The 18,619-nt window shown below is 45.3% G+C and overlaps 1 protein-coding gene across 1 annotated transcript; it reads right to left on the bottom strand.

The window, feature by feature from the left end:
• Window positions 1-478: 478 nt before the first annotated feature.
• Window positions 479-9,827, bottom strand: LOC132461173 (putative nuclease HARBI1). The gene is made up of 3 exons (XM_060056218.1): window positions 9,713-9,827; window positions 1,020-1,463; window positions 479-918 (listed from the first exon to the last, which is right to left on the bottom strand). The coding sequence occupies exons 1-3, from the start codon at window positions 9,825-9,827 to the stop codon at window positions 479-481; spliced, it is 999 nt and encodes a 332-aa protein (XP_059912201.1).
• Window positions 9,828-18,619: the final 8,792 nt, after the last annotated feature.

Genomic DNA, 18,619 nt, shown 5'->3' with positions numbered 1-18,619 from the left:
TGGATGCGAGGCAAAGGGAGGAAAGAAGAGAGAGAGCAGAGAGGGACAGGGACAATATGGCCAGGGAGGAAAGGCTGCTTGCCCTCTTAGAGGCCATAACAAAAAATAATAAATAAATAAAAAGTAAATTTGAACCGTTTCCTCTTTTGTTGCAGATAATTCTGAAGGATTATAAAGAGTAAAGGGAGGCAGTAATAACATGATATGAATGAAAACCATGCCAAATATGTACAATAACAAGCATTGATTTGGTTAGAATAAAGAGATATCAATATAACTATGTACATTAATTGGTTATCATGTTAGATCTAATTAAAACTGATCAGAAAAATCAAGTGAAGTAAAAAAAAAATATATATATAACTATGTACATTTATTTGTTATCATTTATATCTATTTACATTTGTGTGCTATAACTATTTACATATTTTTTTTATGTTATTTTATTTTTTTTACATTTACAAGATAATCAACAAAATCAACAATAATCATGTTCCAGAAGAACAGGAATCCTGAGCTCAGGAGCAGGAGCAGCAGACACTGCAGCTGCGAGTCTGTCCCGAAGAGTGTCCCCCGACTGCTGCTGGCACTCTTGGGCAACCTCATCCCCATCTCCGTTGTCGTCCTCCCCCTCAGGCTCCAGGATGTCCCCAGTGCCGATGCACAGGTTGTGTAGGAAGAGGCAGTCGATGATCACCTCCGACACAAACTCCACCTTCACCTCAAGGGCCTTTAAAAAGATGGAGCGCCACCTGGTCTTCAGCACCCCAAAGGCCCTCTCCACCACACACCTTGCCCTCGACATCTTCGCGTTATAGCGGCCCTGGACAGCGTTTCGGACAGGCTCCCGGTAGGGGGTCAGCAGATGGATCGGCTGAGCCAGGCAGGGATACCCTCCGTCGCCAAGGAGGCACCAACCTGGAGGGGGGTAAAGCTGATGTACGTAGAAAGGGCTGCTCTTCAGGAACCTGGCGTCGTGCACCGAGCCAGGGAACCCCACGTGCACGTCCAAATGCGACCTTCATGGTCGCAGATGGCCTGAAACTGTATGGAGTGGAACAGCTTTCGATTGAAGTAATCTGAAGCAAAGGCTCCAGGGGGCACAATGCGAACCTGGCATCCATCAATGGCCCCTGCCACATAGCCAAAAGCCGGGGATCCTGCCAGCTGCTGGAACCCAGCCCCAATTTCTGGCAGCTCATCCCTGCTCGGAAAGTGGATCTGCTGCCTGAAAATTTGCTGGATGCCTTTGCTCACCCTGTGGACCAAATCGTGGCATGTCGTGCGGGGAATGTCGAAGGCCTCCGACACCACTCGATAGGACGTTCCACACGCCAGCCAGAACAGGAACACCAGCACCTCAAAGGCCTTCCCCCACCCGTGGTCGACTGGCCCCTGGAGACGGTGGACCAGGCTATCCAGCGTAGGCCTGGAAAGGCGGAAGTCCTTCCTTAGGTCACCGTCTTCAAAGTAGAGGCGCACCAGGGGAACATGAATGTTCAGCCTGCAATATGGCCCTCTTGCACCAACCTGTAAATTATAATTATACATTCAATATCATTATTTATTCCAATCATGTATTTATTTATTTGTTCATTGTTTATTTAAATGTATGTTCTTATATATTGAAGCATTTAATCACATCAAATTATTTGTGTACTACGTTAATAATGATTTATTCATATCTATTTATTCTTACTATGTATGTAGGCTATTAGACTATTTATTTAAATGTATTCCTACTGTCTTATAGCCTGTAAATGCTTCTGCCTATGGTTTCTGCCAGATTATGAATAGTATTCATATCAAGTGTATTGATCAGTATTACATTAACAATGACTATTTATTCTTATCACTACTGTAGGCTTCTCATTAGTCTGAGGAGAAAATGAAGCAGTGTTCTAGACGCTCAAATAGATAGTAATCTAGGATTGCCATACTCTCTTATCAATTGTTGACAGCACTTTGATACAGTTTACCTAACAAATAGGGTACTTACTTCAGTACTACAACATAAATGTCCGTACATGGCAACCATGTATCGACGGCGAGCTGACTCCCTCCTTCGTCTCCGTGCTGCTGCGGCTCTCCTACGGCTGGTCATGTACATTTTACGAACGCGAGGATAAAAAAACAATAAAATAACAAATCTAAATCAAAAATGGAAATATAAAAGGCTGTCTGTCTAATCTAACAATCTATCTATCGGTCTATTTATCTGTAGGCTAGGTATGCAGGTAGGTATATATTCTGTATTAACTGGCAATCTAGCATTAGGACAAAGAAGAGGAAACGCGGGAAAATCAGATAGACAAGAAAAATATAAAATAATTAATCATTTTTTTAATAATTGTTTTAACATATCACCGCAAATCCTTAGGTTGAAGGTGTACTGTGACGTTAAATGTGACGTTTATATATTTATTTATAATATTTATTAACGGCGCCCGGCCGGTAGGTTATTGACACGTCATTTGATTCACGTCATCTGAGTGAGGTGAACCTGAGGTGGTTAAGTAACTTAACTTAACCTGAGGTGGTTAAGTAAGAACGGTCTTCCGAACGTCGATTGCTCAATCATTATTTAAGGATTCGAGTAGTAAGCCAAGTATTGAGTAGGTAGTAATTAGTAAGTCATTTCGAACAGACCCAGAGACTATAGGTAACCGCGGAGAGAACCGGGCTTGAGCCCAGGGCTTGAAGCTCACGATATTGTCCCTCACACGCGTTAGATACAATTCCCTCCCTTAAGCTTCATAGTTACCATACCGAAACATGCCTACTTTAACAAATAAAGTGAGTTAAAAGCGACCAAGGATTGGACCACTTTCTTCCAGAAATAACGCAATATTGTAAAAAATTAAAGTTACGCGCAACTACTGAAAATATGGTAACGAAACATAGTTCCTTTTTCAATTCGGCGCCACGTTACTTTTCCCAGGGACAGATTTGACAGCGCTACTGCCTTCTCAGGTAGTATGCTATTGCGCAAGCACGCGCCTGCGCAATAGTCCCTTCACAAGCTCTCATTCCACACCGACCGTACGAGACAGACGCTGGTAGCGTGAAGCTGTCTCTGCAATCAGACATTGCTTCCGCCGGCATTTTGAAAGCCAGTCCTTACGTCAAAATACCAGGGGTGGAACGAGATAACAAACGCTGTCACTGTTTACCTGTCTAAAAACATGGTTCCCTTTCAAAATGTTGAGAGAAAGGGCTTTAAAGAGATGGTTAATACACTCGATCCCAGGTACGCGTTACCTGCCCGCACACACTTCAGCCAAATTGAGATTCCAGAACTATACGGCAAGGTCCGCAAGCAAGTGGAGAAACTAATCCATACTATTAAACTACTGTTCAGAGGCATTTATATCGAAATTAGAAGATAAAATTAACATACCATGAGATAATACCGTTACCGTCATACCGTGATATACATTTTAGTCCATACCGTACAGCCCTAATTTGAGAACTATCTTGTGTTAAATTCGAGGTAAGTCAAGCTTTTTGGAGCAAGAACAACAGCTTTTTGTTTGCTTGATTCACGTTAGCTACCGCTTTTTTGATGTGATATAATTTAAGGGTGTTGTCCTAGGCTAATACCAACAGCAAATTTTTGTATAATAAAGGGCTACATTTTTAATCGAAATCTGTCAGTAGAAATCTTTCCATTGTATTGTGTTCTACAACCTCCGTAATGAATATTCACACTAAATCCCGCCCAGGGTAGCTCAGAATTCGAGTAGCCGTATATCTCGAAACACCGAACAGTCCTTGGACCGATGACTTCCCCCCCCCCCGGCAAACAGGCATGACATCTCGTTGAGCGTGTCTGCACGAGTGGAGAGAGATTTCCAATGCTTTGCCATCTCGGCAATAACAATCTTCCTCTACTCCTCAAGTCTCCTTATTGCCATCACAACATCGAATGTCTTCCTCTTTGTTTTCAAATCTAGAGTGTCTGGGATACAGGTGTGGAAAATAAGCCAAAGTATGATTATTTTTCAAAGAATTTCTGAGATCATCTGAAATAAGGCATATTTGGCTCTGTGCTACTATGTGAATCATATGAAATGGGCAACTGATTTGTGTATATACCACCATGTGAAAGTTGCCATGGCCAAACTGTCTTGCCAGAGAGAATGCTGTCAAAGACGATTCTTTCTGTATTTGGAACCCTGCTGTTGTATTTGTAAACAGAGCTAAGAATGGCCTTCTCTCAGATTTTGCGCCGAATCCGGGCCCGAACTTTGCTGCCATCGGCGTCTTTGTAAAGGCGCTGGGACCTTGTTTTAATGCTGGCCACCAACACTTCCATTCTACTAATCACTGCGTCAAAATCGGCATTCTTTTGGGACGTTGTTGCTGAGAAGAAAAGAAGTGTAAACATTTCCCTTACTTTTTCAAGGTACTAACTTAAATGAGCTAAGTCTCAATGTAACACAGAAGGCCACAGGGAAGTCATAAGGATTCTGCTATTTTTCTGCAGAACTAACACATTGATCAGTAATAGTATAACTCTCACCTTCTGCCCACTCTTTTATATCAGTGACCCAGCCCTCAACTTCAGCCTGTGTCACTGCCAGTTGGATTCTCATGAGCTCCAGGTCCTGAAGCTGGCTTTCCAGGCCTTTTGTGGCCTTTAAATAACAAAAGACGAGAACAAAAAATAAAAGTTATCCCTACACAAATATACAATAGAAGGCATCTAGAATATAAGCAAAAAAAATGACTCATAGCACTACCTTCTGATATCGGAGGGCAAGTGAAGTAGCCAAGTAATTCAACTTTTGCTGATTCCAGCGCAGGGCCATCAGCGTAAGCATGTCTGTACGTCCTGCAAAAAGTAAACTCATCTGTGTTGTACTACATGTCCCTCACCTGCCGTCTTGTGCCTTTTTCTCGTGAACAGAACAAATTATTAGCAGAGAGTTGACGGTGGGGGAGAAGAGTAATCAAGTAGCTTGGTACGGTGTTGCATGACCGTAGACAAATGGCGCAGGGCAGAAGAGTGGTACAAGTCAGTGTCTCGAGACATTTGGCGTAAAGTCTGAAAATGTGTGAACTCAACAAAGCTCAACATACTGAGGTACAGTAATTTGAGCGCTTTTGTTAACAGGGTGAGAAGGTGGAGATTTGCAGCTGCTACACTTTCCTTATAACACTTTCAATCCAAGTAGTGCAGTGTGTGGTTAACTTACCTGCTTTGGACATATGTTTTGTGGTCACAGCAATCCTAGAGAGGAACTGCTCAACCTCCTCCCCAAGTGTCAATCCGGCCCCTTGCTGGTAAGCTCCACTCCATTTAACATATCAAAGAAAATATTTATAAGCTGGCAGCATACCTTTGCAGGTGTTCAGGGACAGTCAATGAGATGGTTATGTTTTCTTACCACGCATTTAAAGTCATGGGCTTGAAACACTGACAGGAATGCCTTCATGCAAAGAAGGTGCTGGAGCTCCGGGCAGCTTTTTGCCACTTTGATGAGGTAGGGCCAGTACTTGCAGGTTACATTCATGGCAAAAAAGGTTATTGGCTCATTTGCCAGCATGTTCTGCAGGTAGAGGGAGAGTCATTCTGACTCCAGTCAATTTCGTGGGGTCCTTTTTGGGGCTCTCTCAGGGGCCTCTCGGAGATGGTTAGTTGAGGGTTAACGTTGGCTGGATTGTTTGAGGGTCCAGGTTCCTCAGCCTCGATGATTTGGCAGCCCCTTGACAGAGTGGGGAAGGTAAACTGCCGAGCATTGAAACACTTACAGGACACATTTTTCTGCGTGACACACATACAGCTCACATCCCTCGTGATCAAGTGGCCTTTTTCGTTAGTGACCACCTGATGTATTCTCATTGTCCCTGGGACAGACAGAATTTTCTCTGGCATGAGAGAGTGAGCTTCCTCACCTCTCTCAGCCTCCACGTAAAACAGGTTTGACTGAGGTGCTTGCCGTGAGCAATGCACGGTAGAGTGAGGCAGGGTCCGGAATGTCACGCCCTTGACACACAAGCTGATCCGCCAGTCTCTTCAATACTCCCCCCACACCATCGGGAGCTCCCTTTCCATTGCTGGCCTCGAAGAAGTTCCATGTACCACTCTTGAATCCTTTCCTGTACAGCTCTGTAGGGAACAAGAAGAAATTCCCCTTCTGCCTGTACTGCGTACATGGCCCATCAATAAAAAAGTGGACTACAGACACGGATGGATAATTGGCCTTAATGTAGTCGAATACTGGGTCAAAATGCTGCCAGATTGTTGGTGGACCTTTGTACTTGGATTCTGAGAGTGCAAAAGCAGACAGGGCTTGCATTTTCACCAACATACAGCACACCAGTATGCATGGTCGCTTGTTGGTGCGAGAAATGCACCACTTGAATCTCTGTACTCAATTTCCACAGTTTTTTGAGAAGTCTACATGTACAATGCATTCCTGTGATGATAGAGTCCTCTTAAGTTCTCTGGAGAATGAGAACTGCTGCCTGATGTTGAATGTATGCTTCTTGAACTTATGAAGCAGTAGAGTGAAATGGTTAATGCTGGTTAAGCTCCTTTAAGGAGCTTTCAATTTGTTTTTTGATGCTCACTTTGAATGACACAGCCTACTTTCCTTGTGGCCTGCATATCTTTCTCTTCAGTGTATGTTACCCGCATTGAGTGATCATATTTAGCAGCCAGAGGGAAGGTTTTGAGGTTGCATGACGAACACTCGCCATGCATACATTCCTTGTTTACTAGGGATGAGTCGGTCGCGACCGATTCGTTCACAACGAACGAATCCCGAACGTGAACGACAAGAACTGGTTCTTTGATTATTTTTTTTTAACATAAACCAAAAATATGGTCACGTAAATAAAATATACAAACGAACAGAGCTTCGTCTCCCCGCGACTTATATTGATTGAGTCTACAACGTTCTCAAAGATTCAGCCAATGAGAGGTAGCAATGGTGTTGCCATGGCACCTGGTTAAACAAATGACAAGGCGGTACCGTCGAATATGCGCGCTTTCTGTCTGACGTATCTTGGGTCATACCATTCGACGTGGGGCCACTCATATACCCCCCTACATTTCCGAAAATAGACTTGACCTCCATCTGTTTATTTGATAAACGCATTTCCCTTTGGAGTCTTTGCTCCATTCTACATCAATTCAAGAACAAACAAAGAAATTAAACTGCAGTTCGTATTTTTTATTTATGACCATGAAAGTTCTGTAATGCCTGAATAATGAAGAATTAAATGTAAAGTAAAATAAAATTATAAATATAAAACCATGAATGACATATAGAGAGTAAGCAAGTGGTATAAATATTGGTGGGACGTTTGGTTATAATATATAGTATATCTTGTCGATTTTCACGGGGGTAGAGCCTAGAAGTCGCTTAAATTATGCTCAGGGCCGTCTCGCGAGGGGGGCAGACACCAAATGACGTAATCTGACGTAACGAACGAATCTAAATGAACGAATCAAACAAACGAATCGTTATAGTGAACTGAACTGAAAGAACTAGTTCCTGGAAAATAATCATTTTGCCCATCCCTATTGTTTACAGTGCTGCAAGCAACCTCCTCTGTAAGTCTCTCAAGGCTTGAATCTGTGATCAAATGTAATTGTTTCAGCCTATCCACAACAAAGCCAAGGTTTTTCATGGACTTTGTACATGCAGGTATCTCTGTCCTGCATTGTTGGGTGTATAACCCAAAAGGGAAAGAGTCTGCAAAACAGGGAATAGGGCAGGGCCCTGTGTGGGTTTTCTGATTACAATTTCTTGTGTAGATTTAGACAAGAAACCTACACAAATCTACACATGTTTCTTGCCAGTCGTCAGGCGACTGACATCATCTCTCTCGCAGAACTCTTGTGATCTTGGTTTTGAATGCCTTTGGGAAGCGATTCTTAAAGGGTTAGGTTATTATATCGAAGTTCGGTTCTTGACCGTCATAGGACCCTGGGTGCACTGGCACACCATCTCCCAATCTTTTCATTCAATTTTTTCTTTTTTAGTGTATAATATTTATCATTTTTTTGTGTGTTCTTTTCTTTTTCTGTGAAAATAAAATCAGAGGAAGGGAAGGAAGAGCAGGGGGACCAGCAGCTGGGGTCTGAGGAGGCGCGGAGCAAAGTCAAGTGAACCCTCTATTATTTTGGTCTATTTTGTACCCCCAGGGGGATCGGAGGGAGCAGGGTGCCGTCACCGCCTGAGTGTCCAAGGGGCCGGGGCCCCGTGAGACCTCCCATAATGGGGCAGCCAGCACAGCAATCAGGTCGATATAAAAAAAAAAAGTGTATATACATGAATAAAAATAGAAGAGGGACAAATATATAAATACGCGCTCATACATCCTGATCCATCCACACCCATACTGTGGGTATGGGTGTACTTTGTTTCGCCGACATAAATGATGTGGCATTCGGAGCATGTGATGGCGTAAATTATATTTTTGTCCAGTATAGTGAGTTGTTGTGTGATAGGGCTGGAGGTGGAGGCGCGCTGGTTCCGGATGACCGCCAACTGCTGGAAATGGCCTCGGTGTTGAGAGGGGGCGCCTCTAGTGTCCGAGGAGAAGCGGGCCCGCACCAGGACATCCTGCAGGTTCCGGTTTTTCCTGTGAGCTGATATGATTGTGTGGTTTTGGAGTGCGGGGTTGTTGTGTTGTGCGTGTGTGAATGCGTTTTTCAGTTTGGAGTGTATGTGTATATGTGCTGATGAGGGGTATGATGCGTGTGTGTGGCTGCCGCCCTTGATCGTCTCCGCTCCTGATGGCAGGGGTCCCCTCAGGGAACCTGTTTGGGAAGACCACCTGACTTAGGGATCCAGGCACTCCTAGGCCCCACCTCAGCCGGGCTGTGGATAGGGGCGGACACCAAGTCCGTCCCTCCAGTATAAGGGAGCCGGCTAAGGTGAGGCATAGAGGAGGGGGGCTGGTTAGGGTCAGGGAGATGGTGGTGACTGATGTTCAAGACCTCCCCCGTATGTGCCTCCATATTTGGTAATAACAAATGTAAAAGTTATTTTGAGATGGTGATTCTTAAAGGGTTAGGGTTAGAGGAGTGGATTTCCTTCTAAAGTTTTCCACCTTCTTCTTGGAAACCCAGTAGCTTTTTGCCTGTATTTCTGGAGGTGGTATATTTTTATTATCTTCCCAGAGAATAGTTTAGAGATGAACTGTCTCTCTCTCTTTCATCTCGTGAGTTTTTATATTTACTTACTTTAAGTCCCTCAAAAGTGCAGAATGAAATGTGAGGGTTTTCCTTGCATCCGACCATTCGGATGGGGTTCTCAGGTGGTTAACTTTAGGAGATGGGGAAGGGCTTTTAATTTTTTTTTCTTATTTCAGCTTTTGCTTTATTTCCTCCAGTTCAGGTCGGAGCGTTTTTCTCTCCCTCTTTGACCTTAATCGCCCCTCACGACGTTGCCTGCAACACAATGAACTGATTGTCATCTACGTATCCAATCTTTCTTTCTCTCGCTCGCTCTCTCTGTCGCACTCGCTCACTAGCTCTGTCTCACTCTCACACTTTCTCTCTCTTTCTGTCAAACCTAAATTCACTTCAGGCCATAACCAAACGCCGCCCACTACGTGAAACTTGCATGTTCCTCCCCAGCCCGACAGAGAAGCATCCGTGAACACTGAGATGTGTGACGTTGCTCTGCCCAACGGCACCCCTTCTCGCAAGAGTTCGGGGATCGCCCCAGTGGGTCAAATCGGGGCCCACTGGTCAATTTGCGCCGCCGTTGGCGCACCGGGTCGATGCGCAGGCGAGAAAACCATCTCTGCAGCCGCCTCATGTGAAGCAGCCCCAGTGGCACCACCGTGTGAGCGGCTGACATCATGCCCAGCAGCCTCATGACAGAGAGGGCTGTCACGACGCTGCCCGGGGAACAGCGGCGGAGGAGAGACCACAGCGTCTCCATCCTCTGCTGTGAGAGCCGTGCTCTCATTACAGCTGAATCCAGCTCTACCCCCAAATACATCACTCTGTGAGGGGAAGGGGGAGCTCTTCTTCCAATTTATGGCGAAGCCTAAATTTGACCGGTGCATCACCAGATTTTTTGTTTGAATAGCTGCTTCTTCCTTGGAGCGAGCCATCAAAAGAAGATCGTCCAAGTAGAACAGTACTCTCATTCCTGTTGCGTGAAGCGGCCGGAGAGCCGTCTCCAAGCACTTGGAAAACGTTCGTGGGGCTAGGGAATAGCCGAACGTAAGACGGTTGTACTGGTAGTGTGACCCTTGGAACGAGAAACGCAGGAATTTCCTGTGTTTGGGGATCACTGTGACATGGAAGTAGGCGTCCTTCAAATCTAATGAGGTGAACCAGTCGCCCGGTATTACACTCTGTAACACTCGTCTGATTGTTAAAATGTGAAACGGCCTCTCCGCGATGCATTTGTTGAATAGGGCTAGATCGAGAATCGGTCTCAGCCCTCCTGTTTTCTTGGGTACCAGGAAATAACGGGAATAGAATCCCTGCATTTCCTCTCCCTTCGGGACTGTGGAAATCACTTTTTTCGCTAGAAGCTGCTGGAGCTCCGCCAGAAGTGACGGCTGTTGATCCTTGCATGACAGCGTTGTTTCCACAATCCCGTTGAATCGCGGCGGAACTGAGGTGAACTGCAGGGTGTGGCCCTTGCTGATCAGCCTGTCCATCCATTTGGCCAGGGTGCATGTTTTCAGCCATTCTGAGTAATGCTCTGAAAGCGGCTGTGCAGCCTCTTGTTTTGATGCGGCTGTCATGGAAACGAGCCACGCTTGAGCCGCTGCGAGGGGAGGAGTCCTCCTCGCAGCCCATGGGGAGCTCTGCCCGAAAGGGCTGGGTGTGTGTGTCATTAGCAGAGGCATGCCCTGCCTGCTCAGCTTGTGACAAGAGTGTAGCTTCCTCTCTCCTGAGCGTTGGGACGCGAAGAGGAATAACACTGTGACTGGGCAGCAGACTGCTGACACTGTGAACGAGCTGCGTGTCATTCGTAGACAGAGACCTCGTTTTAGCAGCCGTCTCGCCACATGTCATGCCAGGCATGACGTGGTGAGGGGAATGTAATGTAGGGCTTGCTCGATCAACAATACAAGGTTATTGACGGCCTGCCTACATGTGGGGGGGATGCGTGTGAAACAGTTATGGCCGGGCCGGTAGGCTCCGGCATTAACTGTGTGGGGAGAAAACAGCCCTCTTTAGTAAAGTGGTGTTCGACATCGCCCCATGAGCCCGCTGCCCGAGGCCTTTGCTGGCCACTCGCCGCAGCCTGCGATGGAGGCGGGCGGGGCTGGTAAGCCGGGCGAGGCTGCCTTTGTAAAGGTAATGAAGGTCTGGCTCGACGGCCTGCCTATATGTGGTGGGAGATGCGTGTGAAACAGTTATGGCCGGGCCGGCAGGCTCCGGCGTTAACTGTGTGGGGAGAAAACAGCCGTCTTTAGTAAAGAGGTGTTTTCCGCTGTCACACCCCATGTCATTACGGCCCTTGCCCCGAAATAGTCTGCGCTTGTGGGGCGGGCCATCGCCCCATGAGCCCGTTGCCCGAGGCTCTAGCTGGCCGCTCGCCGCCGCCTGCGATGGAGGTGGGCGGGGCTGGTAAGCAGGGCAAGGTCGCCTTTTTAAAAGCAATGAAGGGCTGGCTCGACCAATGACACAAGGTGTATTGACGGCCCGCCCATACGTAGCGGAAGATGCGTGCGAAACAGTTATGGCCGAGCCGGTAGGCTCCGGCGTTAACTGGGGCACGGGGAGAAAACAGCCGTCTTTAGTAAAGAGGTGTTTCTCGCTGTCACACGCTTCTCCCTCGCCCCGTAATAGGCCTATCTCACAACTTCCTGGTTCGGCGTTTGATTTTGCCTGCATCCCGGTAAAGGGACTTCCGGTCGAGTAGTCCATAATATTTGACAATGGCGCAGTCAAAAAACAAAAGCTTCTGTTGTGTACCTCTATGTGCCAATTCAAAACAAAAACAACCGTATTTACATTTCCACGACTTCCCAACTAATACAGACAAAAGACAGCAGTGGGTCGGAGCTACACCACAGCCCCGAAGAAAACACCTGTGTATATGAATTTTTATGATTTTGATTTTAGTAAATCTTCAAAAATCTTTGAAAAGTGCCTTCATAATATCGAATTAAATAATTTGGCCCATTAATTGTTGCATCAAATAAACAAATCTAACTTTAAGTGTGCTGAATTTTGAAATTATTTCCTGACATCAATATGATATGTCTACAATTGTTCTGACCACACAAACAGTTTTTACATCCTCTGCAAACCATAATTTGTTCAAACCAAAGAATGTTCAAAAAGCTAAATCCGTTTCTGTAGACCTAATTACAATAGAACAGGACACACATACTTGACTGATTTAGAAGAAAAGAGGGGGACTGAAATGAGATCAGAATCTGAATTTATCAAATTAGACAAGAGACAAATATAAACAAATGAATATAAACAAATATCAGCAACAATAAAAACAATTTAGTTGTGAAGGCCGCTGAAACACAGTGTCCATCCTCACAGGAAGGGGGGAACATCAATAATTATTAATGATGTTCACAGAAGGATATATACATCCATATACACATTGTGGTAATACAAGTCTAGTCTCTCCTTCATGGATGCTATGAATTCATCATCACGCCAAATTCTCTGTATAGTTAAGTCTTCTTCTGTATCCATCACAGTCACACCAATGTAGACCGGTAACTGCAAGCTGGCATTGAACCTGCCAATAGTATTTGTGGCTTTCTTTAAGTTTGGCCTGGCCGTTCGTGATTTTTATGTAAGGGACACTGGCAACATTTTCCGCTGAGGTGCTTTTAACTTCCACCAGGCCAAATGGGTAGGACTCTGTTTCATCAAAAACTTTTCCGTCTGGACTGGCTCCTAGATGTGGTGCCTCCGGATGTACCACAAATCCCCAAGGCAGGACGATGACGTTGGTAGATTCAGTATATTTTTTTAGAATATTTGCCTCTAATTCCAGGCTCATAGCATGCGTTTGTTTTGTGCCTCTGATTATTCTGGTTACCAATGCTTTCCCTGATGTTTCCCCTCGCACATGGCATACCTCATGGAATCTGCTTGCAGTAACCCTTGACCGACGTACTTGTACCCAAGCTTCACATTTAGATTGCTCTCTGGTGCCCTTTTCAATTTCGTCAGCTGTAGTTGGGGAAACTTTTAGGGATTCTAAGTGTAGTGCTTTATGGGGATTTGGGAAAAAGGCCAAATTAGAGCTAAATGAAAATCCAGGCAGGGGGAGTGGGGGGAAATCAATGACTGGCAAATCTGGGGTTAAAGGTGGACACTGGTAAGACAGAGTGCAACCACGAGGCACAGGTCCAAACTGAGATGGTACCAACTCCAAGCCGGATATTCCCTCTAGGATGTGGGACATCAAAGGGAGAGGGTGAATCTCACTCAGCTTTGCTCCAGACACCAAGATGTGTGGTTCTGGTAGGGGCGCTAGAGGAATCGTCAAATAAAAATGGGACTGTTTTTTTTAAATATTTTAGTGACAACAGATATATTCTAATATACATCTTGTCATAATGAGCAAGTTTAACAGAGTGCAAATTGCAAAACAAATGTCTTACCAGCATACGCTCTGTAGAGTGTGGACTCCAGTCTACCCCACCGACTTGGGTTTTTTCACCACAAGGTCACTCACAGCCTCTGGATGGAAACAGCAACAAAAATGTTGTCATACAGGAAATGCTCATATACTCTAGAGTCTAGACAAATACTGAATTGTATGTGTATTTGAACAGAGGTCGATCCCACATCTGTGGTTGACTGGTACAGGCCAGGGAAGGTGGAACCACGTCAAGGCCCAGCTGCACATAATGCGCTGTATGGAACAGCAGAGCAGTTACATGGCTACAGAAGCCTTTGCCCGAAGCACAGCTACAGCTGCGCTCTGTGAGAACAAGTTGTCCAAAAGCCTCCAGGGTGATCTCTGAACACCATAAGAATTGAGTTACTGAACTTAGTAGGTAGGACCTTGATATAAGGCCATTGGAAAATGGCAAGGAGTCTGCAACCGCAGAAAAGCCATGTACAGTTCCTTGCAAAACTCTTGGGCCACCATTACATCTGTTGTTTTCGCAATGTTATAACATGAACTAGCCTAGATGTTTGTCCTTTTAATGCACTGAACAAATTTCCTTTATTTATGGCTTGTACCTTAATGAAGAGGAAGAAAAATACATAGGTCTGTACATCCACAACATTGCAGCAAGCTAGGTGGGCCAAGTCTTAAGCACGCTACTGTACTGTTTGTAAGAAAGAACAATGACAATTATCTGAACTTCAGAAGAGGAGGAAAACGGCAACTGCAGTTGTTAGCCTGCGTTCACACCAAAAGATGCATTTGCTGCCCGAACGCGTTGTCGCCGAGACTTCATAGCCACCATGGCTAATTGTATTCATAACAACATGGTCTCACAGGAATCCGTGAAATGACTACGGTCGGACGCTTAACTCGAAATCCGTGGCCAGATCACGGAAACACACCGATATCCGTGTGTGAGCCACGGAATAACCGTCATTTACTAGCATTGGAGCAAATTCCATGGCCAAATCACGGACAATTGAAGTGATTCCGTCAGACCACCACGGATTTTGAGTTAAGCCCCCGCTGTGGTCAAATGTGGCACAAACACAGATTGAAACGGGAGCACACACACAGATTGAAACGGGAATCTGTGTGTGTGCCACGGAATATCATTGTCATTTACTTGCATTGGAGCAACTTCCGTGTACACAACAAGGACAATTTAAGTGTTTCAGTGAGACCACCCCGGGTTTTGAGTTAAGCCCCCGTGGTCGACTCGCTCGTTGAAACGGGGATCCGTGTGTGAGCCACGGAACATCAGCGTCATTAACTTGCATTGGAGCGAATTCCGTGGCCACATCACGGAAATCTGCGTGTTTCCGTGATGTGTCCACGGATTTCGAGTTATTCGTCCGTAGTCATTTCACGGATTCCTGTGAGACCAGGTTGATTCATAATATTATAGTCTACACATAACAAATATGATCATTTTACACACATTTCACACACAGACAATATTTCTGACGATTGATATGGATCGTATATGGTTTGCTTGTCATCACAAAACATGAATGAGCAAGGCCATTGAGTAGCCTACTGACAACAACAAAACACCTTAGACCAGCGGTCCCCAACCTTTTTTGCGCCACGGACCGGTTTAATGTTGGACAACATTTTCACGGACCGGCAAATACACAAAATTAAATGAAAAATTGTATTTTCTAAATATAATAATAAACGTGAATCAACTTGTTACGTATTTTAAGAATCTAAGCTACCCACACATAGACCCAATGAAGCAGGACCAAACATATAAGCCGTAAATACTATACATAGCCACAAGGGGAGCAAGACCTCATTGGAGGCTGCTCCAGCCACAGATAGCAGCACCTTTATATATACGAAGAAGCCGAAGCCATTACGGTACCCCGGCCACGCCCACTAGGCCACGCCCACTTGACGGTCTCTACCTGAGCACACGAGGTGGGGAGCGCCAGAGATCAATAGGTAGACGGCGCAGAAAGCCACCCGGGCCTAAGCCCGGGGGGCTTGAAGTAGATCACGGTATTTTCCTCTCACTCGCGTTAGATACAATTCCCTCCGTATAGCTTCAGTTACCATACCGAAACATGCCTACTTTATAACGAATAAAGTGAGTTAGAAAGCAACCCGGGATTGGACAACTTTCTTCAAGAATATGCAACAAACTTTATTAGCAGCGCCCTCGTAACATCATGCAAACAACATAACATGAGTAAATAACTGAGGCTCTGCCCCCAACACTCTCTGGTCGCTATGGTAACGGTTAAACATGCCTTCAAAATAAGACACAACACAAAAACAAATATAAAGTGCATGAAAAATACAACTCACTATAGGCCTATTTCTAAATCAGTGGGAGCCCTGAGCTTGTTTCCCTGCAATGAGACGGTCCCATCTAGGAATAATGGGAGACAATGACACCCGAAGTGTGTTGCTTATGTCCAGCCTACTCCGATATTTTGTTTTGGTTGCTGTCACTGCAGAAAATCCCGCTTCACACAAATAGGATGTCGGAAATGGCAACAGGCTTTTCAGTGCTGTTGTGGCGATCTCAGGGTATTCTACTGTGACTTTAATCCAGAACACCGGCAGAGTGGTTGTTTCGAACATACTTTTAAGGCCGCCGTCATTTGCGATCTCCAGCAGCTGATCTTCTTCTTCCTCACAAGCTTCCTGCCTATATCTGCGAACTGCGGACGTCGTTGAGGCCCGCGGACGTAATTGAGGCCCACGCTGTTGGTGGGCGGGGATTACAATTTTTTCAGTGCTACGGCTCACGCCTAGGGATAACCCAATAGCGATAGCCTTAAAATACGAAGCCTATACGACATAGAACAGATTTGAGGGCAGAAACATATGAGAGCCCCGGGGCTGGAACATAGCTCTGCAGTATTTTTTCTCCACGTGTGTTAGATACATTTCCCCCCCCTTTTGCTTCATAGTTACCATACTAAAATACTTTAAAGGGGACCTATTATGCTTTTTCGACTTTTATGACCTATAAACTTTGTTAAAATCTTTGATAGTCATGTTTAACCATACTAAAGTGTCAAATAATGACGTACATGCATTTCAACGTATTCCCTGCTGACAGTCTGGGGTGGCTGTGCAGAGCGCTAAACACTCGGAACAACGTTTGCGAATCACTTGTTCACATTTCCAGGAAATCATCTAGAGGCACTCCTGCCACGCCCCCATATGCCTGGTCAAATCTGCCCGCGGGCGCGCTGCAAGTCCGCACTTCTCCAACGTCTTGTAAAAGTCTTATTTCTCGGGTATTTTCGGGCTATCTTTGCTCCATGTCTGGGTCTGATTCGGGGTCCAAAGAATAAGGCTCAAAACACGCCATTATACGTGAAATTAGCTTTTAATATGTCTCCAATTACCTTTGCTGTAGTAGGCTACATGCACGCGCAAAAGGAGGGGGTGGAGCTCGGTTGCCCTTCGCAGGTCTTCCGGAAGGTAACCAATCACAACAGAGTGGGGTTGGCAGGAGGGGGGCGAGGGGGCGGAGAAGGACGAAACCGAGCGTTGACAGAGGATGCTGAAAGCGCCCAGATGAGAGGAAGAATTTGCCGAAAAATCTACCTCGTTTTTTGTGCTGTGATTCGTGTCGGGTTGCGCTATGAGTCATTAATAAGAAATGAAGAACAAAAAAGTTGTATAATAGGGTCTCTTTAACAAATAAAGTGAGTTAAAAGCGATCCGGATTGAACTACTTTCTTCAAGAACGCAACAGCTCGTACAACGAACTTCACAAACCACTTAGGCCAACGCTGCTTTCGGGAAACGGGGCCCTGGTCCACTGACACTATCGGCACGCATTCGGAAAGCAAGTAGCCTATTGGACAAGCCACGCACCAGGCAGAAATGACAAAAGACCATATACAGAAAGCCAGGGCTGCCCTCAAGAAGGGAAATGAACGAGTGAATGAGTAGACCTACTGCTGCTGAAACGTCTAAGTACTGTGTCCTTCCATTCGCTTGTGCATTTGCGTTTAAAGGCTAAGCAAATTTCGTAAAACCCTTTTTTGTTGATAATTAGGCTAACTGGGCTGTGTCTGTTTGATATAGGCGGACAAACTGTCTACCATATTATTTTCGAATCAAACCAGAATTCTGCACGCTGCAGCTCAACGTTATGTTGAATCAAATGTAACAAGTTAATCAACAACCAATGAGCATTGACCAAGCCTAACCATGCACAACCAAAGTGATGCGATTTCCCCGTTCATTTATTTTATTTTATTTAAGTTACAGTTTGCACATTTAATATTAAAAGAATAACAAAGGGATTTTTTTTCGGCCACGCCATGACCTGTGGTAGGAGGGGCATTAATGACCGCTGGGGGGGCACAGCCCCAAATGCCCCACCTTAGCACCGACCCTGTCATTGGGGTTCTGAAAGACGGATTCAGATGGATTGACCGCTCTGGTGGAGTGCTCCAATACACCCCTGAAAAGGGGTGTAAAATCATCACCTGAGCCTTCATCCTACATAACATCTGCATGATGTACCGGCTGCCTCTTCCTGATGTTCCAGACAACCATGAACCAGGGGGAGATGTCCCCGCCCCATGTAATACCTTTGTTAAGCCCAAATTTGGCTTTGGCCAATAGCAGTCTTTCTCTCTCCACCAGTAAAATTTGCTCTTGAACTCTTCTCAGTTGCCGCACTCCCTCCAAAAGGTCTCTTTGAATGAAGGTCATGTCCTCCGTGCTGTGTTTCGTCACTGGTGTGGGCTGGAGGAGGGACTCTGAAATGAGTTGCGACAGAGTAAGATCTTCTTCAGAATTCTGTAAAAACAAACAACAGCAGAAGGTTCCATTAAAATTTAAAGCCAACCAGATCAGATTGTGAAGAGGAGGGCTAATAAAAGCTTTCAATGGTGAGAACTGAGATTTCCATCTCTGCAGTCATCTCATCTAGGAAATCTTATCCCAGAAACAGCCTAGGCTACTGTTTTTCTGCGTTACAGCAAACAGCAATACATAACTGCAGTTACACTACTTTTGTAACACTTTACGCCCAACACTGGATG

This window comes from Gadus macrocephalus, chromosome 7 (assembly GCF_031168955.1).
Source record: "Gadus macrocephalus chromosome 7, ASM3116895v1".
Classification (NCBI taxonomy): Eukaryota; Metazoa; Chordata; class Actinopteri; order Gadiformes; family Gadidae; genus Gadus; species Gadus macrocephalus.
The sequence above is the reverse complement of the archived record's forward strand: the minus strand, read 5'-3'. Positions and strand labels throughout refer to the sequence as shown.

What these genes read in the sequence shown, in the direction of transcription:
- LOC132461173 (XM_060056218.1), bottom strand. Translation starts at nt 9,827, where the DNA reads ATGTCAGCCGCTCACACGGTGGTGCCACTGGGGCTGCTTCACATGAGG. An exon ending in ACGGCGGCGCAAATTGACCA is followed by an intron (nt 1,464 to 9,712) that starts GTGGGCCCCGAT and finishes TCTACTTTGAAG; the next exon opens with ACGGTGACCTAAGGAAGGAC. An exon ending in GGCCATCTGCGACCATGAAG is followed by an intron (nt 919 to 1,019) that starts GTCGCATTTGGA and finishes ACCCCCCTCCAG; the next exon opens with GTTGGTGCCTCCTTGGCGAC.